At 37.9% G+C, this 27,653-nt stretch overlaps 1 protein-coding gene across 1 annotated transcript in view; it reads right to left on the minus strand.

Annotated features, from left to right (window-relative positions):
* The window catches only part of PDE1A (phosphodiesterase 1A), a 367,894-nt gene that overhangs the window by 155,837 nt on the left and 184,404 nt on the right, over positions 1-27,653 (minus strand). Inside the window, exon 2 of the mRNA XM_036746309.1 lies at positions 6,970-7,083. Coding sequence (XP_036602204.1) covers positions 6,970-7,083 — 114 coding nt within the window. The remainder of the gene's footprint in view (positions 1-6,969; positions 7,084-27,653) is intronic.

Raw genomic sequence — 27,653 nt, forward strand, 5'->3', positions numbered from 1 at the left:
CCAATCCACCCTATATTCAGCCACCAAAGTGATTTTTCTAAAAGACAGGTATCTTCTGATCCCAAATCTAGTGCTGTTTCTACTGCAGCATACTGAATTTCTGACATATCTTCTATTTATTGACTACTTTCTTTCCAAGTGGTAGTTATATAATATAAATTTGCAGTGGACCCAGTCAGCATGGTTTCATAACCTCAACTAGGCCCTCACTGCTACAAGACAATCCTTCTACACCTCCCTAATTAATTAATTCACTTTCCCACTCAACATAGGACTCTTTTAAACCTTTTCATCCCTCTCCAAACTTTCCATGGTTCCCTCTTCCTCCACTTTCTCAGCTGAGAACCTTGACTCATATTTTACTGAAAAAAACTGCAGCCATTCATTGAGAACTGCCTCTTCTCCCCTCCTCCTCATCTCACATCACCCAGACACCTTCTGCCACTGTCTGCTCCTTCATCCCAGTAGCACAGAATACTTCATTTTAAAGGCAAACACTTGTACATACACAAGTGATCCCATTCCATCCTACCTTTTCCAGCAGATTACCTCCTTCATCAACCCCACTCTATCACTTATCTTTAATTTCTTCCTGTCTACTGGCTACTTCCCAACTATCTACAAACATGTCCATATTTCTCCCATCTTCAGAAAACCTTCACTTGATCCATGTATCCTTGATAGCTATCATCCCATATCTCTCCCTGCTTTTGTGGCCAAATTCGTTGAAAAGGCCATCTAAAATAGGCACTTCCACTTCCTTTCCTCTCACTCAAATCATTCAACTAAAATTGCTCTCTCCAAAGTTCCTAATGATCTTTTAATGACCATACCTAATGTCCTTTTCTCTGTCCTCATACTTTCTTCGACCTCTGTGCAGCATTTGACACTATTGATCAATTTTTCCTGGATACTCTCTTCTCTTTGGATTTTCAGGACACTACTCTCTCCTAATTCTCCCCCTATCTATCTAACTACTTTCTCAGCCTTCTTTACTGGATCTTCATCTAGGTCACAGCTACTAACCACAGGGTTAGAATACCACAGAGCTCTGTACTGGGCTCTTTTCTCCTTTTATACTATTTCACTTGCTGATCTCATCAGATCCCATGAATTCAAATATCATTTCTTTATGGACAATTCTCAGATCTGCTTTTCCATCCTTACACTCCCTTTTGATGTTCAATATCAAATTTTCAACTACTTATTGGAAATCTCAAACTAGGTTTCCTATAGACATCTTAAACTCAACAGATTCAAATCTGAACTCTTCGTCTTTTTCCCAAACCCCCTCTTTCCTTCCAAACTTCTCTACCACCCTCCTCCTGCTCACCCAGGCTCATAACTTAATTGCCATCCATGACTTCTTACTGTCACCCCCTATATCTAATTTATTGCCAAGGCAGGTTGATTTTACATCCATAACATCTCTTTAATAATCTTCCTTCTCTCCTCTGACTCTCCCACCACCTGGGTCTAAGCTCTCATAATCTTATATTTGGATTATTGTAATTGGATTAATTGGATAATTGAATTATTGTAATAGCCTAGAAGTGGGTTTTTCCCCCATTTCAGTTCATCCTCCTGTCAGCTGTCAAAGTGATCTTCCTTTAGTGTAGTTCTGATCATGTCACCACCACTCTATACTTAATCAACAAAGTTCAGTGGCTGTATCAGTAAGGCAAGAGTCATGACCTCAGGGATGACCATGGACATGCTTGTATGATTCAAAATGGCAAAGTATGAAAAACTCTCTAGGTAAAAGGCAGAGGAAGTATAACATTTATTTAGGCACCAAATAATCAAATCCTAGAACCAGTAATTCCAATTTGATAAAACAGTAATTGTATTCCAAAACTAGTAAGCCCAAACAACAGGAAGATTAAAACACTGTGTTACAGCAAAGAGCCAAGTCATTTTGTAACCCTCCCCTGCTGTTAGGGCCTTCCCATAAATAATCACTCATGAATCCTAACTGCTTGCCTGTGTCCTCTCCCATCTCAGTCCTCTGGTTTGCAGCTCTCTAGTTTCCACTCTCCCCTCAGCGCTCTCTTCTGTAGCTCTGAGGACTCGGAGTTCTTACTCCTTCTCCTTGGGCTGAATTCTGAAGACGGCTTCCCTTCTGACTTCTGAATTCTTAGTTCCCAATGGCTACCTTCTGGATTTGTGTGTTCTTTTTAGGGCCTGAGGGCTTCATGCCCAATTGACAAAAGAGTGTGGGAAAGATCTTTAATCACTGTTTGGCATCGCAAAAGTATGGGCTTGCCTCTCTTAACTAGCTCCACCTGAGGCCTATTGAATGGGTAGGAAAGATCTTCAATCACATTATCACCACAGTGGCTCACTATCACCTAACCCATTGCTATAGACAACACTCTCCTAGTGGTGCCCAAACCAGATTAGGATGTAATTGGGAAATATTTAACAAAAAAATGCAATAAAAACATAGATAATGTCAATACATGGTTTTCTGATTCAATGTTACCAGCAGGGATCCTTATATAATAAAGTTTACTGGCCCTTGTTTCTATTTGAGTTTGAGACCATTGACCTACAGGAACAGATATAAAATCTTCTCTTTGGAAAGCTCTTCATTACCTGCCCCCTTCTACCTTTCTAGGCTTTTTACACCTTACAATGCCCTGAGTACTTTATGATTCAGTTATATTGGCCTCCTCACTGTTCCTCAATTAAGACTCTCCATCTCCAGTCTGGGCATTTTTACTGGTTTTCCTCCATGCCTGGAATGCTGTCCTTCTTCATCTCTTCCTCTTGGATTCAAGTCCCAGCTAAAATCCCATCTTCTGCAAGAAGTTGTTCCGGATCCCTATTAATGCTAGTTCCTTTTCTCAACTGTCTCTAGTTTATCCTGCATACTGCTTATTTGTACACAGCCGTTTGCATGTTATCTCTACTTTAAATTGTTAGCAAGGAATGACTATCATTTGCCTTTCTTTGTATTCCCAGTTCTTAGCAAAGTTCCTGACACATAGTATGTACTTAATAAATGTTACTGACTGAATCTCAGTTTCTTCAGCTAAAAAATGAGGGGGCTAGATTAAACAATCTAAGATACCTTCTAGCACTAACATGGTATGATAATGAATTTCTCACACTGCCTGCCTCCCTTCACCATCCCATCACCACCTCATTTCTGCACTGTCTGCCTGTGAATCCCCACTTTTTGTGGCTTGTCTCTGTATTTTCTGTGCTGTTCACCCTCATACCCTTTGCGGTTATTTTTAAAATGTTTATTACAAATTTATTTATTTTTAGCATTGTCTTCTTACAAAAATTTTGAGTTCTGAATTCTCTCCTTCTCTCCAGTCCCTCCCCAACCCACTGAGAAAGCAAGCAATATAATATCAATTATACATGTGAAATCATGCAAAACATATTTCACTATTAGCCATGTCACAAAAGAAAGAAAAATATAGAAAGTGAGAAAATTGGACTTCAATTTGCACTCAGAGTTCATCAGTTCTCTTGGTGGAGGTGAATAGCATTTTCCATCATGAATCTTTCAGAAATGTCTTGGGTCATTGTATTGATCAAAGTAGTGAAGGTTTTCACAGCTAACCATCACTAAAATATTGCTGTTGTTATGTACAGCGATCCCCTGTTTCTACCCACTTCACTTTGCATCAGTTCATATAGATCTTTCATGATTTTTTTTCTAAAACTACCCCCACATCATTTCTTATAGCACAATAGTACTCCATCACCATCATACACTACTTGTTTAACCATTCTCCAATTAATGGGCATCCCCTCAATTTCCAATTCTTTGCTACCATGAAAAGTTGCTATCAATATTTTTGTACATATAGGTCCTTTTTCATTTTTTGAGCCTTTTGTGGTTATTAAAGTGTGACTGCCACTCAATCCCACTGCCCATTACGGTCTTTCCCAGTGAGTACCTAAAGAACTGGGTGTGCCTGCAGTCATTTCATAATTTCACAAATTAATTATCAGTCTATACTTCCCATCAGGGGGGATACTCTTCTGCTTACCGGTACTGTACCCCCTACGCTATGGGACTCTTGCAAGCTACTATTCCAGATAGCGGTAATTAGAACTGATAGAAAAGACAAAAACTAACAAGAGCTGACTAGCAGTTTGATGATTTTTGGACTGCCTGGCCTGATTAAGCATGGTATTTTTTTTTCATGCCACCTACTAAGAGGGTTAGCTCCAAGCCCTTAAACTTTCAGCTGAATTGTGGGATGCTCACTTCTAGCCCTCCTTTCCATTATACTCATTTGAAGGAAGAAAAGACAGAAGAATACACAAAAGTCTATCCCTCCTGGCTGCTGACACAAAGTAACCAATGCTTTTACTTTTTTTCTTCCTGACTATACCCCTCTGCATTTTTATGTATGTCCATATGTCTGATAAATGTAGAGTCTGGTGGCTGCTTATAGCTTTTTTATGTGATTGATTTCAGCTGGAATAGTGATTTGGGAAGAAATTTTGGTACTTTAAAAAGTTGGGAAACATTATCGTTTTTTGAAGCTGAGTGGAGGCGCTGTGGGGGTGGGTTGGGGTAGTACATGAATCCCAATGGGCTTTCCCCTAGACTAATACAATCTTCCAATAAATAGAATAGAGTCTAGACCTATGATTTCACTAGTTTAGGGCAGTGGTATCAAATTCAAGTAGAAACAGATCCCTATAGATTGCATATTCACTTAGGAAACTGAAAATTAATATTATCTATGTTGTATTGTATTTTATTTGTTTTGCTAACATTTTCCATTTTCATGTCAATCTGGTTCAGGCCATACTTGGGAGTTTTGGCCCCCTGGGACAGAGAGTTCGACATCTCTGTTTAGGCGACTCTCAGGCTAAGAGATTTCTTCTACCAAAGCAAGTTACTGGGTTAGGCTATCCAAGATTGAGTGCTTGCCCAGGGTTACACAAAGAACATGTGTCAGAAATGGGACTAAAACCTTCATCTTCCAGAATTTGGGGCCCACTCTCTACTCACTATGCCACAATGCCATGCTTTGGTCAAGGGTATGTAATTATATAGCTTTGTTCCCCTACTAGAACCAATGCCTAAGTTTTCTAAATAGGAAAGCACATAAATTTAAGCCATAATTCATACACTTAGAAGGGTCTAGGCCAGGCTTAGGTCTAACATAGATAACCCCTCAAGTTACATAAAAGGTCAAGCCTTATGTAAGGTGATACTGGAGAATCTTGGCGTTACCATTTTATGTAGGGACTTTTGGTAATGCTACACTCTGAAGATCTCAACAAAACAAGCCCTAGATAGATACAGGGAACCCTTATCTATTAAAACTCCACTAGGTACTTAGGAAGAGGAGAAGAGGAAAGGATAGGGCTATCCCATCACCAAAAGGCAAGCCTGAATGAGGACTTAGCTATCTACCACATTCCTTGCCTTAGCCCTGGAATAACCTAGGACTTCCCCACTATAGTGGAAAGAAGGTCCAGAAGGGTGGTAAGTATTGTTCAAGGGAGGACTGGAGAACCAGTGGACACCTGGTGTCTAGACATTAGGGTAAGATGGACGAGAATAGTCAATGGACACAGAGCACATGGCCATTAGCTTCTGACTCCTCCAGATACCACGTTGCTTGTTTCCTTGGGCTGTGGGAAGAGGAGAAACAGGTCCCCTAAACCATAATAGGAACAAAGAGGAGGGAAGTGAGGATCCATACCCTCCTCCTCTTTATTGTCTGTATCTTGATGTATTCCCCTCTAAACCCACCCAGCCCTCTACCCCCACACACACACAGACTGGGTATAAGACCACACAGATACACATCTCCTTGGATCTCTCACTACCTTTGAACCTAAACAGAGGGTAGCAGCCTTGTTATAACCTATGTCTAGGGACAGGGCACCACCCACTAACATCAAAGTGTGAAAGAACAGTATGGAAGAAATTTGGTGCTTTTATGCAGACGTGACTGGTGGTTATGGAGGCAAGATTGATTGGTGGAGAAGGGAGCCCAATCTGCCTCCCACCCCACCCACTATCCAAGAGGCTTTGAATCATCTACACATAGCTTATCCTGTGCCCTATAAAAAATAGCAATTAATTCCAATAGAAAGTTACCTGCTAACCTGCAAGGGTGAGCTCCTCCCCTCATTTTACTCATGTCAGGATCCTTAGTTCTCTCCTTGTGTCCCCAATTGGAGAAACTTTTGCTCCAGGCGTAAAATAGACAAACTAGCAGAGACAACTCATTCCAGCTGCTTTGCATTTTTATGTGAACTGAGACATGTTTAAAGGTACGTGACAGACGTATGAAGTGATAGAATCTATAAAGTCACAGAATGAATGTTAAAGTTGGAAGGCCCTTCAGACATCTTCTAACCCAATCCTCTCCTGAAAAGAAGTACCGTCTACATCAATCCCAACAAGGTGCCATGCAGACTCAGCTTAAAGGACTCTGGTAAAAGGGAACTCTCTGCTTCACAAGACAACCCAATTTGACTTTAAGACAACTATAGTTGCTGCAAAGTTTTTCCCCCTCTGCCATTAAAGAACAAATTCTCTAACATTAGGCATAGATTCATATGGATAATTATTAAGAGTAAGAAATGGCTGACCTGAAAAAATAATTTAAAATTTTAGAATTTGGAAAAAATAAGTTTAGAAGTTGAGGTTTAGAATCATAATAACTATAACTGACCATTATATAAAATTTTAAAGCTTGAGAAGCACTTTAGATAAATTTTCTCATGTGAGCTTCTCCACAACTCTATGAGATAGTTATTACAGACGTCATTCTCATTTTATAAATGATGAAATAGGCTCGGCAAGATCAGTGATGACTTGTCTATGGTCACATACATGAATAGGAAAAATGTTCTCTGTCTCTTTTATCAGCTGCAGAAACTTTACATCTCTGAAAGATGGTGGTATTCTGGCCTAGGATGCACTATATCCAAGAGGTTTTTGTGTGGGTGCACAAAGAAATGAAGTCTTACCTCGTTTCATCAATGTAAACGGCTTCCAAGACAGATGCTGCATATTCAATATTCTTCTTTAAATCCACGACATTGATATCACCTTTTTCCAGCTGCTTTACTAAACATCTTAGTCTGAAAGACAGAAAGAGAAAGATTCATTTCGTAAATGCCCGGGAACAACTTCATGCGTTCTCCTGTGTGAAGAAGGCAAAGTAGCAATTTCCTAATTGTTTTTAAGATTACAAAGGATACTGATAACGGTATATGCTTACATACCTACAAAGCTACATTTATTGATTGATTCATATTTTATTATTGCTGTCATTATTAATGATGTTGCTGTTACTGGAATTGGATCTGAGCCTATGATTTCATTGATTATAGAGAACTCCCAGATGAAATCTATCGGTTCAGGTCATCTTCTTTCCTGCAACTTAGTCTTACAGAGTTGCCTATAACACTTAGTGAAACTAACTTCCAGACAGAACTTAGGCATGCTTTGTGACACTGAAACTTATGTATGTATAGATATACACATATATTTGCATACATACACATATTTTTGATATGACAATGCTTTTGATATATCAAAACACATTTACCCACACATATATATTTGATACAATAATATTTTTGAGATATACATCTCAAAAACACATTATCTGCAATAGTTTTACTGGTGTATTTGTTGCTTTTGAATAGTTTTGGGAAAAATTCAAGCTCTCCTTTGACCACTCTTCTTGCCATACCTCATTGGTCAAAAAAAAAAAAAAACTCGTATAAGGGAACGGAAATGAGAAGCAAGAAGTGAAGCAGGAAGGAAAGTGACAAGAATTTGAAGTTTTTTCCCTGGGTGAAAACTACAGGGATCTTCCCCAGCTTTCCTCCATCCCTCCCCTCATACACATAAATGAACCCTAAGTCATTTTGTTTCCTCCCATACTTTCCCTTCTTCCAAAACATTCCTATTTCTGCCAAAACCACCACTATCCTCCCAGTCCCTAAAGTTCCCAACTTTGGCATGGTTCTTGACAATCCCCATGCTCCCTCACTCCAGGGTGATTGATTGACAATCAGCTGTCAATTTTTACTTTTCTTCTTTCACAACACCTGTCATATTTAATCCCTTCTCTTTACTTACCCACCCACCACCCTAGCTTAGGCTTTTATCAGTTCTTGTCTAGATTATTGTAACATCTTTTCAACTGACTTCCCTGCTTTAGCTCTCTCACAATTCCAGAGCATCCTATAAACTGCTACCAGTGATACTCCTTAAGCTCAGAAATGACCATGTTATCCCCCCCCCCCTTCCCTATCAATCAACTCTAGTGACTCCCTATTGCCTTTTGGATAAAAGGAAAACTCCTTTGTGTAGCTTGTGAAGTGCTTCACAACCTGCTGTCAACCCATCTTTCTTTATGGGCTCACTGGACATTACTTCCCTCTTGCAATTTATCATTCAGCAAGATTGGCCTTCTATTTGTTCCTCATTTGTGATACTTCACATCTCTATATCTCATCTTGGCATTGACTGTCACCTATGAATGGGATAATGTTGTCTGGCAATAAATTTTGCTATATCTTAAAAATCTAAAATATTATTTACGTTTTTGTTAGGTTTCTAATTTTTCTTGTATTGTGATTTTTGGGAAATTATTGCATAAGAGATAGTGCTAATTTGAGAAATGATACCCAGAGGGTAATGCAATCATATCATCAGAAAACTAACTCTTCTTTTTATAGGCTGTTGTCATTATGGTATGAAAAACTTTCAAATATTCAGTTGGGTATATTTTGCTTTAATAATAATTATCATTTACTGTTTGGGAAAATATCACAGATTGTGCACTATCTATAAAGTTCTTTGGGGACTTCTCATATTTTCAGTCCCCTGGATCTTCAGCTTTAGCAAGGTCGTAAAATCTTATCAGCCTTGCTGAAAGAAAGTTCTAAAATAATGAAGTAGTTTAATGAGAAACTAAGATGTCTCATGGCTGAGGTGAAAGGGCTTATAAGTTATTTTGTGGAGAGTGATTTTTAATCTGACAGATTGTTTGACCACTTCTTATGAAACTTATGGAATTGCACCTGGAATTGCATGTATTGAGGTTTTCACCATACGTGAGAAACCCCAGAATATGATTTAAAAAATTTTCTAATGATTTATTTTAGGTCCAGGATGGATTTAAGCTAGAAAGGATGAATAAGATAAGACCTTGTACATGTTTATTTTTAACTGTTATGGCAAAAACATGAGAAAAATAATAATAGCTATAACCAGCCCTGAGATGTGATTAATGAAACTTACTATTTGAGGTAAAATCTCTTGGGATTGTAATTTGATATTATTCTGAGTTTTTACTTCAGATACGCTTGTCTGAATTGTCATTAAGCCGATAATCCTCCATTCAAGGGAAATGCTATGTACTGTCCAAAGGGAGTGTGATCTGAGAACTGCTATAGATGGCTGTCTGTGCCTGGGAAGGCTGAGAAGATGACCTTGCCGATGCTATTGTAGGACCGTCTTGACCCTCTTTCCCCATTGTGCTATTTCCTTTCTGAAGAGGAAGGTTCCTACCTGATAAGGTCTCAGTTTGACTCTGATATCTTGTGAATAATAAGAAACTTTGCTGCATAATTGGCTGTTCCAAAATAAAGCTTAACTATGACTATTACCTGGAATGAAACAGAGCTAAGGAAACTTTTCCTGTTTCCTTTTCCTGACATCAGGTCAGACTGTGCCCTTGAAGAGAGGATCTTGATATTTTTATAACCACGTCCCTTCTTTCTTTCAATGTAAATTGTTACGGCCAGGGCAGGTGAATTGTAAAAGGTTTGTTTTTTTTTTAATATATGATGAACTATTGTTGTTGCAATACTCAGTCATCTGAGTTACTATAATTGGATGCAAGTATGAAAGATCTTATTGTTTTTAATTTTTCTATTTTGAATTTGTATTTACTATACATTCAGTCATATGTTCAGGTATATGATTAGGTTCTTAAAGTATCTCATTTTTTCTTCAATGACATATGAGGATAATATATATTCTCAATAGGGAAGATAGAACAAAGATGTGATATGATAAAGATGTGAAAATTTGAAGTTTTAAATTTTATGTAAAGTTTTGTATTATAATGGTGTAGAAATTTTCACTTTGAGAAAGCAACAAAATTAGATTGTTTTCTCTAAGAAGCAGGAGATAGATAGATAGATAGATAGATAGATAGATAGATAGATAGATAGATAGACAGGCAGATAGATGGTTGGATGAATCCTAGATTGTTGTTGTTCAGTCATTTCAGTCATGCCCAACTCTTCATAACCCCATTTGGGGTTTTCTTGGCAAAGATGCTGGAGTCATTTGCCATTTCCTTCTCCAGCTGATTTTATAGATGAGGAAACTGAGACAAACAGGCACAGTGGTTTGCCCAGGGTCCTCCAGCTGCTAAGTATCTGAGGCCAGATTTAAACTTATAAAGATGAGTCTTCCTGCCTTCAGGTCCAGCACTCTATCCATTTGTAACATAAATTAAGTTGGAACTTTACGGTTATAGAATGATAAAATAATTAAATCTCTTTGATTGGGTCTAACGAGGTGCTAAACCCCAGGCCCAAACCCCTAATTACTAGGTGCTAAGCCAATGTGGGCGTTAAGCCCTCAGGGTCCTAAGGGGAGTTGCTAAGACCAGAGCCAATAGTATGTGCCTAAGTTCTGGTTGCTCAGATGACGTTTGATGATGTCCAAAGACTGTATAGAAAGAAGACACAGAGCTATTTGCTTGGGACTCTCACTCACCGGAAGAGTGGCATGTGACTGGAAGAGACTCTGGGCAGCTGTTAAGAGCCCCCCAGATTTTAAACCCAGATGTTGGGACATTGTTAAGCCCTGGTAACTATGCACTGAGATTTGAATCAGACAAGGTCTGTCTGTTGATGTTTGTAATTTGTATTTGCTCTGAAGTTCAGGTTGCTGGCTTTTTCCCCTGAACTAAGTGAATGTATGTTGGATTGAAATAAGATTGTTAACCCATTAATGTTACTTTCCTTTGTAAAACAGATCAAAAGAACCTGTGCTGGCAGCATTCTTGTTGTTGGGCTTGTGTTGGTCTTTCACCCCACAACAGCTGCTAGCCGAATTGTTGCAACACCATTGTACCACCTAACTGTCCCCGATGATAGATAGATATAACCGGTCTTAAAAATTTTCTACTAAGAACAATGACAAAAGGACAAGTATAGAGTTACTTCTATAAGGTTTGAATTGGCTTTTAACCACATAAACTAGTATCTGGAAAACCAAATTTAAGAGAAATACCCCTCCAGAACTGCCCTGGGAATGACGTCTATTTCACAATTTCCAAAGGAAAATGTTTCCAAGGATCAGGTGGTTACATGGGACAGCTAAGACCTAAGATTGAATAAGATGATTAATGTAGTTGAATGTATAACCTGACTTAGTTTATCTACAGAAGCTGTTTAATTAGGCTTGTTTCCTTAGAAGATGTATGAAATTATGACTCTGCTTATTTAAGTTTGGTCAACTTTTATGACATCAGAGAAAGCATGGGACTGGGAATGTATCTTTTTAAACATTTTTTGTTATTCTTGTGGCCATGTGTTCTTTCAATGACTAGGAAATCTCCCTGTATTGTGTTTTTGGTCTTGTTTCCTGGTTCAAGTCTAACTCCCCTGACTTACAGCCCCTGATGCTTCCTCAGTTTGATCCCTCTGACTATGAGTTGTTACCAGTATGGTCCCTATCATTCCTTGAAGGAAGTCTATCAAGTTATTGATAAGATGGGCAGTGAAAGAGATGCATTATCTGACTTGGGTTATTTTAATGAACTTCCTTTGAAACCTTAGCCTACCTCTCCACTTCTGTAATCATGATTCCTTTAGTAATAGCAATGTTGGGTTTTTAAAAAACCCCAAAGGTGGGGAATTGTAGGAAAATTTTATTGTATTGTTTAAACCTAGCCCAGCTTGACTGAGAGACCAGATGTGTTGCTTAGAAAACAGATTCATTTAGTATTTAACTCAGGATATCCAGGTTACGCTGACCCCAAAAACCCTCCAGCAAGGCCAAATATTAGTTAGTATGAGGTTAGGAACTGTTTTATTTGGCCTTGTCAACCAGTTCAACATCAGAAACTGATATGATTTTAGCAGTGGAAATCATTACAAAGAATATAAGGCGTTTCCTCCTGTTAGACATCTCAAGTGACCTATGTGTCTTTTCTGGAACAGATGATTGTTTCCTTGCTTCTTTGTTTGAATCCTATCTAATGAGCATAGAGGTTACGTGGAACAGGCCACCTAGTACGCCTCTTCCCCTCTGCCAGACAACTTAATAAACTTCTTTCTAACACTTTTTTTTCAGTTCTGGGTTTGTTCTCAAGGGACACAACTTAGGAAACACCTTCTATATGAAGCTTTTCCTGATTCCCCCAACTGCTTGTGCTTTCCCTCTCAAACTACCCTATACTTAATGACATTATGCTTATCCTCTTAATGTTTGTTTTATATATTTATATGGGTATAGACTGTCTTTCTTGATAGGATGTAAGTGCCTTGAGGTTAGGAGCTGCTTCATTTCTCAAACAATTCAGCATCATAAGCTGATATGAGTTCAGCAGTGGAAATGACATTTAAGAAGAGGCATTATTGCTGCTGCGCCCTGAGGACCACAAGACCTTTCCATCTGACTTGCCACTGAAAAGAAGAGGACCCAATAAAACACTGTGCAGAAACTACGAAACACCTGGTATTTTTCATTTATTTATTCATCTATATTTCCAAGGTTAGGATTTTTTAAGCTTATAAGGTTGTTATGCACCAGAAAATAACAGGGTGAAAAAGATTCTTGGGCAGATGGCAGTGAGAGGTTTCCAAAGGGGCAACTTCCCCTGACCTTCCCTCTAACTACACCAAGTAATATGAGAAGCCTAAGACACAGGAAATTCAGCAACAGCAAAAGAATACCAATGAAAAAATGAAGTAAGTTTTACTGGGGAAAAATAATTGAGGACCAAGTCACCAGCTTATTGCTCTGGGCAACTACTTCCAATTGGACTCTAAAAATTCAGCGTTAGAAAACTAACTCGTCATCCTGGGCAGAGACAACTTTAACTTTGGTTCTTGCACTTCCTCAGCATTCTCAGTAGCCTCTGCCTCTCTGATTGGAGGGCTGGAGTGTGGAACAAAAATGTCTCCCAAAACCTCCATTTAAAAAGGGCTCAGACATCTCATAGACCAACCATTTCCTACCAGCTTCTCTCTTGTAATCTATTCCAACATCATCATGCCTGGGACGAAGTACCTTCTCCCCCTTTCTAAGCTTTCTTTTGTGTATTTCATGTGTGGTCTTTCCCCATTAAATTGTAAGGTCCTTGAGGGCAGGTAGTCTTTCTTTTTCTCATTTGTAGCATGGTGCTTGGTATGTGGTAGGTATTTAATATTTAATAAATGTTTATTGAAGTGAATTGAATTGACTCCAAGTCTAGTCCTCTATCTATTATGCTATACTTTGCGAGGACCTGACAGAATTCTTTTCCCTATTCCTCAGCGATTTCTTGTTCAGTTAACAACGTTTTATAATGTTGTCCAAAGTTATATAAATGAGTTCCTTTAGATTGAGCATAAAAAAAAGAAACATTAGGGCATCTATGGGAAAAGAAAAAAAAATCACAAGATCTAAGGGTTAGAGCTGGAATGGACCTAAAAGACCGTGTAGTTAAACCCCTTTATTTTATAGATGAGGAAAGTGAGACTCAATGAGTTTAAAGGAATGACTTAAGGTCGCCAACGTCATCAGCATCAGGAGCGGGAATTGAATCTAGGTCTTCCAACTCGAGAATTAGTATACTTTCCACTATCCCACACCTATCTCAAATACACATATTATCAGAGACATACCTGGAATAAAATACTGAGAGAAGATTGAGAATATATTAAGACCTTAAGCTCTATTTTCAGAACAGAATAATTAATGCTTTCAATTTCACTTAGAATGAAACAGGTGGCTAGAAGAGAATGTGACCTATAGATACAACATGGTCTATTCATTCTCATTCTCTACAGGAGTAGAAACTTCAAAAAGGGTGGCCTTCAGGTATTGATTATTCCCCACAGAGCCCAGGTTGGCTGGTTTTCTATAGAAAAAAGGAAGCTCTTGAAATTCAAGAATAATGGCCAATGATGAAGGGTTCTCATATTATCGAAATAATGTTTCCAGAAATTATGTACATATTTTATGAATGCCTTTCAATAAACTACAAGCAAATTATTTTTCTCTATAATGACCCACACATGCCAGAAACAAGGAATATGTGTTCCCTATTCCCCAACTCTGCAGAGATAAAATATACAGAAAGATTTGTTGCTTATCTATATTGCCTGTTAGGATTTAATCCCTTTCCTGAAAAATGTGCTTACAAAACAAATTGTGGCTTATAAAAGCACCGAGGTGCCATTCCAAAATACTTTAGATGAATTTCTTAGAAATTACTTTGGATGATTTCCAGTACCAAGACAAAAGAATTTTAGGGCTTGGAGCATAGCTATTAATTAAATATGGTTGCACGGCATAGCCACCTGAAAATATTTTATTCTAATTCCATTTCCATCCCTTACCTAGGAAAAAAGAGATACTTCTAGACTAAAATCATTTAGTCAATAAATTAGCAAGTAATTTTCCTGAAGTGTAGATTTGACCATATCACTTCCCAATACAATAACCTTAGGTGGTTCCCTATTACCTCTAGAATAAAATATCCACTTTTCTAGTCTCCACGTAAAGTTCCTCACAAATTGGTTCCCTTCAATCTTTTCATATTTATACAATTTATTTCCCTTTATGTACTCTATGGTCCAACCAAACTAGTCTGCATACTTAAAGTTCCTCACATGTGGCTCTCTGTCTTTCTCTGGCTATACTCTACGTGATCCTCGCTAACCTTTCTTCAAGGTTCAACAAAAGCACCATCCGCTACATGAAGCTCTTTCTGTTCTTCATAACCGATGATCTCTTCCTCCCCAAATGATCTTCATAGCAACAGTGGGAAGCAACAGAGGGGTAGAGAACTTAAGAGAAGAGAAGCTATAGATGCAGAGAGCAGCACAGTGAGGACCACAGAGGGAGAAGCTGGACAGAGGACAGTTTATGGAAAAGAGTGTAGCACTGAGCCAAAATGCCTATGCTTAAACAGAGACAGATGAAGGGTGAATTGGCACAGAAACAAAGTTCTGGGGCCCCATCAAGCATCTTCAGGAGGCAGAAATGAGAAGCAGCAAGGCACAATCAATCATGTTCTGGGAAATGAAGCAATAAGAACTCAGGCGGGGGATCTTCTACCCATGATTCAAGGTAGACAACCAAAGCCTAAACCCTTCCATAACTCACCATACAAACTTTCCATTTTAGGCTGAGTCTATGGGAAATTGGGGTGGGTGGGGCAGAGTGAGAATGATTCTGTTCCTAGAAATTTCTATCTTATTAACTCTATTCTTCAGTTTCAACAAAATAGTTTGCCATTTGATTTAGCACTCCTTCCTATTAGAGACCAGTATGAGCTTTAATCTACATATTACTTTTACATTAAACCCAGCTAAGTTCCTCCAAAATAGGAGTAATATGAGTATCAAAGTATCCTACACATAGTAGCTATTTAATAAATTCATATTGATTGATTATAAGTACAAATGCAAACTTTTTTGAAAATTCTATATTGAATATACTTAGGTGTATATTATATTGCTTTTTAAACACCAGTCTATACAGAAAATCAGTAAATATTCAAAGCCATTCTCCAATTGATAAATGATCAAAGGATATGGACAGTGATCAGGAGAAGAAATAAGAGCTATCTATAGTCATATGAAAAAAAAGTTTTAAAATACTATTTCTTAGAGAAATGCAAATTAAAACATCTCTGAGGTACCACCTCATTCATACCTATCAAAAATTACAAATGCTGGAGGAGATGAGGGAAAATAGGTACACTAATAAATTGCTGGTAGAGTCATGAACTGGTGCAATTGTTCTGGAGCATGATTTGGAACTATGCTCAAAAGGCTATAAAATTGTGTATACCGTTTGACTCAGCAATACCATTACTAGGTCTGTACTCTAAAGAGATCAAAGAAAAAGGAAAAGGACCTATATGTCTAAAATATTTATATCAGCTCTTTTTTGGGGTGGCAAAGAATTGGAGACTGGCTGAACAAATTGTCACATATGATTGTGATGAAATACTACTGTGCTATAAGAAATGATGAGGGATGATTTCAGAGAAAACATGGCAAGACCTATATGAATTGATGCAAAGTGAAATGAGAAGTACCAAAGTACCAGGAGATCATTGTGCCCAGTAACAGCAATGCTGTAATGATGATAAACTCTGAAAGACTTGGCTCCTCTGAGCAATACAATGATATAAGACAATTCCAAAGAACTCATAATTTAAAAAAAATAATGCTATTCACCTCCAGAGAGAGAATCAATGAACAGAGTGGAAATTAAAGTATTTTCTTTCTTTCTTTCTTTCTTTCTTTCTTTCTTTCTTTCTTTCTTTCTTTCTTTCTTTCTTCTTCTTCTTCTTCTTCTTCTTCTTCTTCTTCTCTCTCTCTCTCTCTGTCTCTCTGTCTCTCTCTCTCTCTCTCTCTCTCTCTCTCTCTGTCTCCTCCTTCCCTTCCTCCCGCCCTCCTTTCCTTCCTTCCTTTCTTCCTTCCTTTGGAACTCAAAATTGAAAAAAAAGAAGAATTTTTAAAATAAGTAAAATAATAAATTTATTTTTATAGAAAAGAATAACAATGTTGATGGAGATAAAAATAGGTAAAGTGTTTTGATTGGAGAAATGCAAATACAAATAGTGATATTTTTATAGTCACCTTCATAACGTATAATTCATAGCCAGCCCCTCCCCATCCCCCCAAAACACCAGCCTAGTGGTTTCCCAAATGAATAAGATTTTAACAAATATTTATATGGTTAAATCTCCCTACTTGTCAAAGAATCATAAATACATAAACATGGTATAAATAAACCAAATCAAATGAACAAATTAAATGAAAACTATTCTAAATCATAATTCAGTTTCTTCCACTGTAAGAGACTTAGTAAGTTGCACTTCAGCCTCATGAATACCATAGAGTAAATGACAAGCAACCACTTTATATAAGCATTAGAAAAGCCCTTTCTCCTCATACACTCACCCTTTCTCTGTTAAACCAGGTTTGATCTAGGTAATAATAATACCCACATATCATAGCCTCAGGTTTATTGTGAATAAGCTACTTTGTAAAATGCCTTTAAAACCTGAGCTGGTAACTCTCTGCCTAGTGATCATTCTGTTTAGAAGATTGGTGAGGCATCCTCCAAATTAAACTCTTATGTGCTGCAGTCACACACAGAGAGACTTTCTAGCACTTGACAGTTTCTTATCATCATGATCATACTTCTTTCCCTTTGAATGGCTATTAGGTGCTTAATAGTATCACTGTTTCACCAGCTTGTTGGAGAGGAGGGATGCTAGTTGGAAAAATGATGTAATATAATGGGGGGTGGGGTGGGGGTGGAGGGGAGCACTGACTGATCTTAGACTTGAGAGACTTGGTTTTGAATTTTATTTCTGCCACTTACTAGTATTAATTACTTTCCAATTTTGAGCTTCAGTTTATCATCTGCCCAATAAAAATAATACATCCATTGGCTACCTCATGCAGCTACTAGGAGGAAAGTGCTATATATGAATTTAAAAGTGTTATGTAAATCTGAGCTCTTATTATCATTACCTGCAGCTCAACAGCACAGTAACTCAAGGTAATATCACACAGACATAGTGACACAGAATTGAAAAGGGCCACAGATATTTTCTGTGGTAGCTAAGAATTGGAAATCAAAGGGATGCCCATCAATTGGGGAATGGCTGAACAAGCTGTGGTATATGTAGGTAATGGAATACTACTGTGCTATAGGAAATGGGGATGATACGGACTTCATAACAACCTGGAAAAACTTACACGACATAATGCTGAGTGAGCGGAGCAGAGCCAGGAGAACATTATACACAACCACAGATATATGGATTCTGTGAGGACCAATCCTGACAGACATTGCTCGTCTCAGCAACACAAGGTACAAAGACAACTCCAAAGGACTCATGATGGAGAATGCTATCTATATCCAGAGAAAGAACTATGAAGTATGAATGCAGATTGAGGCACACTTCATGCTAGCCTCCCCCCCCCCCCTTTTTTTTCTTTTTCTCTCTTTTGTTTTTGTTTTTGGGGTTTTTTTTTTTGGTCCTGTTTCTTCTTTCTCATGATTCATTTCATTGGTCATAATTCTTCTCCATAACTTGACTAGTGTGTAAATTAATTCAATGCGAAGTTATACATGAAGTTATATGGGATTCCATGCCATCTTGGGGAGGGAGAGAGGGAGGGAGGGAAGAAAATCTGGAACTCAAAGTTATGTAGAACCGAGTGTTGTAAACTAAAAATAAAAAAAGAAAAGGGCCACAGATACACTGAGTCCAAGACTCTCATTTTGCGGATGAGAAAATTAAACACCAGAAAAAGAAAATCATATACTGAGTTAATGGTAGAGCTGAAAGTATAAACATGATCTCGTCCACTCCAGATCTCTGTATGTTTTTTTTTCCATTTTACCATAGTTTTGTCACCCTTAATTGCATTAAAATTAATTACTGAAAATTACCACAATAGAACAGCTGTGATTCCAGATATAGTGATGCTCAGTTGTACAGTTGATAGCATCTTTATTAAATAACCTGGTCCAGTTGCTTATAAGCACAACACATTTCTCGTTCTTGAACTATACACTATTCCTTAATTATTCATCACTGAATAGAACCATAAAATTGTTGATGATATCAGAGAGAATAAATGAATATTTTATTCAAAAAAGTAACTTTTAAAAGCTCTAAATGATATTCAATTCTTTTTAACAAGTATTTGTTGAACACCTGCTAAATGCCTACCAAGCTCAGTGAGAACTATAAGAGGCAGAAAAAGGGATGCTTAATAGTCTTATTGAGAAGGCACGGCTTCAGTTATATCAATTAAAGAAGAATATAAGGCACAAAATAAAATCCAAAAAGTACTATTAGAAGTCTGGAAGTGAAGCATTAATGAAAGTTGGAGTTAATGGGTAAAGGCAATTGAAATATCAAACCAAAATTGTATAAATCCATTTAGATTATACCAGGTAAATCTGTAAAATGCATAATCTACAAACAAAAGCAAGGTTTTCCTTTTCGTTTTGAAATCATCCATAAGAGAAACATCTGTAACCTGCTGAAACTCTGTTGGTCTCCGTATTACTGGTAATCGTGCAGGTGATAAAATCGGATTTGTAAGAAACTATGAAATTATGAAAGTGCATTGGTCAAGTGGCAAGACTGAGCAACAATCAAAGGACAGCTTGATTTGTATTCATGCAATGTCAAGGGAACTAGAAGAACGCCCCCAGCCCCTCAGATGAAGGCCTGCTGTGGAAGATTTGTAGGAAGACAGGGACATGAATTGAAGAGGAATAAGAGGACATCATTGGAAGAAGTCCATCATTGAGATCAAAGATCCATTGAAACATCAAAGAATGAAATTATAAATGATTAGTATTAAAAAGTATAGCATCAGCTAAGCCCTAAGTTTCTAAGCAACAACGTGATAGAAAAAATGTATTTTAAAAACTGATAAAAAATATCATTTTATATTACATAATCTAATTATATACATAATCCAATTAAAATGTAATCAGATTTAAAATTAGATTAGCAAAGATATGAAAAAAAGGTTAAAGCAATATTGAACCCCTAAAAGATACATCTAGCTTTCTCCAAAGAGAAAGAAACCTACCCCCACCCCCCACAGTGTTGTAAGAACCTTAAAGTCAAAAGAGAATAATGTGAAGTAAGCCAACTTTGATCTGTTTAGCTTTTTGAAGGGACTTCTGTCAGTTCTAATGATCAGGGCACATACTCAAAGAGAAGAAAGGTTTCAAAATAGCAACACTGTCTTTAAACATAAATGACTGGCTATCTGATTCATTCAAGCAATTAGAGTTAGAGAAGAAACAACTCACTCTTTTGAAGTAAAAGAATTGATCTGTTTTTTAAAAAATGAGTATTTTTCTTGTTCAAATATAGAATTACAATTTCCCAAAGATAAAAATATTCAATATTTTATAATTTCCTAAAGGCTCATGTTCAATATATTTTGTATATGTCCAAAGAGCTTCACATTTCCCTCCTAAAATAAGATTACATAACCAAATCTAGCAACATCATCGCCAATCAAGTAATACTATTCTAGTATTGACAAGTCTTGCTACATAGGGACAGTCTAAAATTATGGGATCAAGGCATTTTGGAAACTTCTGATGCTGCGAACAGAAAATATTTAAATACGCAAGCTAAACATGAAGAAATGGTAAATCATTGATCTAATTTAATGTGGTAATTCATGATCTGCTGTGTTAATGATAACTGAATAATGAAAACAGCAACAACTATAATAACAACAATTTTGTTGAAAAGAAGAAAGAAGGTTGATGGGAGCTTTCAGAGCATAGATCAGCAGGTTAAAAATTTACAAAAATACTTTTAGAAGAAGTAGAATAACAGTGAAGCCGATAACATTGTAGGTACATTTCCTGAATCTGTAGAAGTAACCAAATGGTGATTTCCTCCAGACGGGGACTATGAAATCACTCAAATCCAAGAGTGGAACCAAAAGTTCCTACAAAGGTGACATCCATATGACTTCACTGATAATGAACCATCAAAGAAATGGCTGATTCATACAGATTTGTTTCTAGAAACAAAGAGATTTATGATACTGATTCAGGGCCAGGATATCACCACCAAAAATTACAGATGGGTTACCCTTTTTCTAGACTTACTGTCCAAAACCAATTATGCAGAAACTATGCAACACATTACTCCAGGTTGCCAAAAAAAAAAAGGAGCTGAATTTGAAGCAGCTAAATGACACAGTGGATAAAGTGCTAGGCCTGGAGTCAGAAAGTTGTTTGCTTGTTTTTAAGTAGTGTTTGATTTGGGGATTTTCTTGGCAAAGGTAGTGGAGTGATTTGCCATTTTCTTCTCCAGTTCATTTTACAGATGAGGAAACTGAGGCAAAGATGGTTAAATGACTTGCCCAGGATCACATAGCTAGAAAATGTTTGAGGCTGGATTTGAACTCAGGAAGATGAGTCTTTCTGACTCCAGGGCCAGCACTCTATCCATGGAACCACCTAGCTACCCAGGGCAGACTACAGTTAGTATTTCTCATAGGTCGGAGACCAGTTTCTAAAGAATGTTGTTTCAACAATTCGGCTAGCAGCTGCTGTGAGGGTGTAAAACCAATGACAACCAGCTCACAGAGCACTGTAAGCCCAGGTCTTTTGATCTGCTTTACTAAGAAAAGCAACATTAAGGGCTTAACAATCTTACTTTAATCCAGCATACAAATATCATTTACTTAGTTCAGGGGAAAAAACCAGCTCCCTGAATTACAGACCAAATGCAATTCATAGTTATCAACATCTGAGTGTTCAGCCGGGGAGCTCATTACAACAGCTGGCCCAGAGTCATGCGCCACTCCTGCTGTGGCACAGAGCTCCGAGAGAGAAAGCTAACCTCTGGGCTTATATATCCTGTTCAGGGCCCTGAGGGCCCCGACCTCACCAAGGCTGGGCGTGGAAAAGTTCCCCACCCCCAATATCACATCAGATACAAATCAATGACTCCCAATTGTCTCAGTGCCAAGAAATACAAAAACATCCCACTTTAGCTGCCCCAAACAAAGGCCAGAATCATTAAAGGCCAATAGCAAAAAGTCCCATCTTAATTACTATTACAAATGTCAAAGCCAAATCCAGGGGATGAGACAGGAATGGGAAACCAAGAGCCAAAATTGAGGTTTCAATTTGTGGAGGTCATTTTGATGGTGAGAAGACATGCAACAGAAGCAGTAGAAGAATAACAGTTTGTCAAACACAATCTGCAACCTGTGAGTAGACCGAACGGCCTAAATAGGGACCCAGTTAGCTGAGTAACTCACGTCATCCTCTCCCTCTCCCTTTCCCTCTCCCTCTCCTTCTCCTTCTCCTCTCCAAAGGAAGGCAAATTTTGATGGCCAGAAGCTACCCACTTAACTTGGGGTTTACTGACTAGATTTCTTTTTATTCTTTTCTTTCTTTCTTCCTTTTTTCCTTCCTTCCTTCTTTCTTTTTCTTTCTTTCTTTCTTTATTTCTTTCTTTCTTTCTTCCTTTCTTTCTTTTTCTTTCTTCCTTTCTTTTCTTTCTTTCACTCTCTCTCTCTCCCTCTCTGTCTCTGTCTCTCTCTGTCTCTCTTTCTTCTTTCTTTCATAAAACTTTAAACCCAGTTCCCTCTGAAGCTCATAGATTGGACCACAATAGGTCCCTGGCCAGGCTTCACTTAATGGCTATATTTTGGGCCCTTCTGGCTTAGCGTGAATGGCAATGGTAATGGCAACCCGGAGAGTCTTCTCCTCCCACCTTAATTTTTTTTCTAATTAAAAGGACTATCCCTTGACTCACTTATTAAAGAGGCCTATTCACTGAATGGGCATTACCTCACTCTAAATAAGTACATGAAAAGGGCTTAGCCTAAAAGGGCCGGGTCATTACATCCTGAATCATCTCCAGTCATCTTGATGAATATCTGGTCACTGAATCCAGATGGCTCTGGAGGAGAAAGTGAGGCTGGCGACCTTGCACAGCCCTCCCTCACTCAAATCAAAGTCAACTGCAAGTCATGTCATCATTTCCCTGATGCCGTGGTCCTCTTCGAAAACAAAGGGCAAACACTACAAGCCTCTTTGAAATCATTTTTTAAGAAAGGAAGCTCATATGTGAGTCCATTGCACATACCACGGCCACTCCTTTTCCTTCTGCAATAGGAAAACCATGAAAATGGACACCATCCATCTCATATGATGCCTCCTTAGATCTCATGGCCGTGACTTGAAACCACAGGAGAGCACACATAGAAGTCAATAATTACCAGCACTTGGGCATGCTTATTGTATACTGGCTTCCATGTCTACCCACGTCTACTCAGGCCTAGGATTCTGCAATTCCCTGGAGATTCTGTGAACTTGTCTTCTCCTAGGGCCTAAACCCTTCCCTGAATACTAATTAATGGAGGTGGTCTGTCACCCCTAAGAGCCTATCACTTCTTGAAAAAAAAATCTTCCCAATTTTCTGCTCTCCTTCTGATCTTGTCTACATTTGTTTTATTTATACAAATACTTGTTAATTTAATGTAATCAAAATTATCCATTTTCCAACTAACTTTGCTCTCTATCTCTTGTTTATTCATAATTGTTCACTTATCCATAAGTCTGATGGGTAATATGTTCCATATTCTTCTAATTTTCTTATAATATCTCTCTTTACATCTAGGTCATATATCCATTTTGACCTTATCTTGGTAAGTGGTATAAGATATTGGTCTATGACCAGTTTCTGCCATACTGCTTTCCAGTTTTTCCAACAATTTTTATCAAATATTGATCTTAGAAAAATATTGAAAGACTCACTTAAAATAATGAAGAGCAAAATGAGCAGAACCAAGAGAACACTGTATACAGTAATAGCAATATTATTTTAAGAATGACTTTGAGTGAATGTCATTTTGACTATTATAAATACTCAAATTAACTCTAAAGGACACATGAAGAAAGATGCTATCTGCATCCAGAGAAAGAACTGACAAACAGAAGCATGTGTAGAATAATTTTATATATACATATACACACACATATATACACATACATACATATGTGTGTGTGTGTGTCTAATGGAAGCCATCTGCAGGGGGAGATAAAAAGGAAAAGAGGAATTTACATGTTAAGTTTATTATTATTTAAAAGGAATAGCAAGTTGTACATAATAGATTCTCAGTTTCATGTGCAATCATCTTTTTTTATTATACTATGTTACAGAAATGCTTGTTTTGTTTCATAAATTAAAAATAAAATAAATTTTTTAAAAAAGAAAAAAATTATTCTTACCCTTCTACCCATAGCAATGGTGGGAAAAGCTTCAGGGAGATTTTACCTATATACATACATACATACATACACACACACACACACACACACACACACACATATATATATATATTACATATATATATTAGGGTGGATGTAAGCTTAACATAGCAAGAACTACCGAGATGCTGGGTGAATCCAGAATAAAAAAGATAATCTTACCCAATAGACCATTTGGCTCCATATGCAAGTAATGGGGCAATTTTTCATTAGATTCCAGATGAATCTACTGGTGTAGATGTCGTGGGCTAATAGTGAAACCTGGTGCACTGTGCGTAAGGACTCTCTAGGTGTGTGATGGCCACTAGCTTCCCATTTGAATGTCCCTTCATAGGGTACATAAAACAGTTTGGTTGACCACTGATTCTCCCCAATAAATTATTAACTGTGGGGAGAGTAGGGCCCAAAGGAAGAGCAAGGAAAAGTTGAGGATGGAAATGATAGTTCTTCTAAAAGTCTATATGCTGGATAGATGAGTGGACTAAATAAATCTAGGCCAGTGAATTCTCCGTGCCTTCAGGTTCCTGTTTTAGAGCTATATAACCAATTTATGCTTCCTATCTAAAATATTTCATTATCTTTCAAAAAGCAGGCATTTCAGTTTACTGAAATGTTTCACTTTTGCTTGATCCACCCCCTCCCCTATTAAAAAAAATAACACCAGAAAGGGACCACTGACCTCTAATCCACCTACGTCTGAAGAAATGCTTGATTTCTCATGAGACAGACAGTGAAAGTACTAATTAGGAGGTTTCTGGTTTGTAATTTTATCCTGCCCACGGAGCTGTCTCCATAAAACTCTGTTCAGCATCAGAAAATCTCAGAGCTGGGAGGAGAAAGAGAAATTATCTAGCACAAATTGTACCTGAAAAAGAACCTTCTCTTCCATATATACAAAGGGCGGTCATTCAACTTTTCCTTGAACACCTACCAGGGAGGGCGAATGTACTGTTGCTTTCTGAGGTGGTCCATTAGAGAACTCTTTTTATTAGGAAAGTTCCATCAAGACTCTATTTACTTCCCTGAAATTTCCACCCAATGCTCCTAGTCCTGACATCTAGGGCCGAATTGAACAAATCTGATCCCTCTTACACGATAGGCATTCAAATACTTGAAGACAGCTATTATGACATGTGTAAGTTTTCTCTTTCCAAGTCAACCATTCTCAGTTTCTTTGACTGATCCTCAAATGGCATGACCTCAAGGCTTTTCACCACTATTATTGCCGTACTCTGAACACTGTTCATTCATCCTATTAAAACCCTTCCTAAAATGTGGCACCCAGAATTTCAAACAAGAGTATAATTATGATCAGACCAGAGCAGAACAAACAAGGCGATCACCCCTCTAGCTCTGGATACTCTCTGTCTCTGATTACAGTCTAAAAATCATATTAGCTTTGTTCTGTTATTGTTGTTTTTATTAATTTTTTCCAGACCACTATTTTTCTCCCACTGGCTCAACAAAGAACATTCATTGTGAGACAATTTTTCCAGGGGCATCTGGATTGCGAATTCTAACCAACAAAGTGATGATGAAATGATCCAAAATAAATCCTATTTTAAAATCTTCTTTAAAGGCAGATAGTGAAATAAAGAATGATATTTCTGTAGCTCAAGCCCAAAGTTCATTGGTATGAGACTGTTTCCTCGTGGGTGGAGATTAATAACTACACCTGTATGGAGTTGGCAAGAGTTGGAGAGAAGGGAAATTTGTTTTTTGGTCTCTTTGGGCTGAAATTTTCAGTCTCTTTGCGTTCATTTTCTAGCCTCCAGTATCAAGACAGAAGACGCAGAGGATTTCAACCTCTCTTCAGGGACGCAAAGCGAGGAAGACTGTGGGAAGAAGCTGACAGGTAGAACTTCAATCATGTCCTCATTCTCATTGTGCTAAATACATCAAGGAATTTCCCTTCAGGTGAAACCTAGTATTCTTCTTGCTGAGCTGAGGTGCCTCACTCCCAATGATAGCTCCTTCAATCTGTATTTTGTCTGCCATATATTCTCATAAGTTAAATTTCTCTGAGTTCTATTTTGTTATCAACTTGGATGAATGGACTTCTTTGCTATTTGCTATGTGTCTTCATTATGGAACTGGCATTTGATGGGAAGGAATTCAAGCTTTGGGTATAAGAATTGAGCACCCCCTTCCTCTGTTAAGAAATAGTAATCAGTTTAGCTTGAACCTTAAAATTATATCCTCTAGACTAATAATATCTGAGGGAGCAGATATAATTCTAGCCTAGCACCCTCTCACTCTGAGAAGAGTGGTAGCCAGCCTTTGGTCCCAACCTCTTACTTCCCTCTCTGGAGAAACAGAGTAGCAGGGAAGGGCTACAGATGTGTCTATTCAGGCCTCCCTCTGAGCCTCACCCATAATACTCTCCATGCTACTTATAGGGAGACAGCCTTACTTCATCTGATTAAAACTCTAAAGGTTATGTGAACAATGCTAAAATACTGAGGCAATTTTCTCTGGCTATTATAGAGAAGGAGCCAGTTAGTCAGTAATTGGGGATATAATGGATAGAATGCCAGGCCTGCAGTCAGGAAGACTCCTCTTTGTGAGTTCAAGTCTGACCTTAGACACTTACTAGCTGTGTGACCCTGGGCAAGTCACTTAACCCCATTTGCTTCAGTTTCTTCATCTGTAAAATGAATTGGAGAAGGAAATGACAAACCACCCCAGTATCTTTGCCAAGAAAAATGCGAATGGGTCATGAAGAGTCAGACACAACTGTAAAACAGCTGAACATACAAAACAGGTACTAATCCCTGCATAAGTAAAGGAAGTTCCTCACCAGTGTGTGTGTGTGTGTGTGTGTGTGTGTGTGTGTGTGTGTGATCTTTATTTGACAGTCTTAGAAGCTCTTCTCATAAAATTTTCAAAGCTCTTTGTCGGCCTCTGTTAATGTTTTACTTTTAGGTGAAGGTCTAGATTTAACAGCAACTTTTTATGTTGCTCACTTTATGTGAAAGCTCCTTTAGGACAGTCTCATTTTGGTCATTGTATCCCCAAAGTCTTCCCTGGGGCTCTATACATATTAGAGTAGGGGGTGGGGAATTTGCAGCCTCAAGGCTACATGTGGCCCTCTAGGTCCTCAAGTGCAGCCCTTTGACTGAATCCGAACTTCACAGAACAAATCCCCTTAATAAAACGATTTGTTCTGTAAAACTCGGACTCAGTCAAAAGGCAGCACCCAAGGACCTAGAAAGCAACATGTGGCCTTGAGACCGCAGGTTCTCCACTCCTGTATTAGGGGCTTAAGTGTGACTTGCATCAAAATTTTATTCTCTGAGGTCCATCCAACATGTGGCTCAGTCAAACATTGAAGAACATAAATTAAAAGTAGCAGCCTGAGACTGAGATGTTGACCTGGCCTTTGAGAGCACTTAGATTTCAACAAGTTAAGTGTTATTGGGATAGAATTAGCACAAAATGGTTTCTGGTAAAGTTTAGTAGTTTGTATGAACATAACAATAGCTAAGCTATTTCAATCACGCTCACAGATTATCTGTGAAAGCTTAACTTTTATCAGGATGAATTGATTATGTTATTCTAAGATTTCTTATAGTTTCTTTTTCCTCATTACTGA

Source organism: Trichosurus vulpecula, chromosome 2, assembly GCF_011100635.1.
Source record: "Trichosurus vulpecula isolate mTriVul1 chromosome 2, mTriVul1.pri, whole genome shotgun sequence".
Taxonomy (NCBI): Eukaryota; Metazoa; Chordata; class Mammalia; order Diprotodontia; family Phalangeridae; genus Trichosurus; species Trichosurus vulpecula.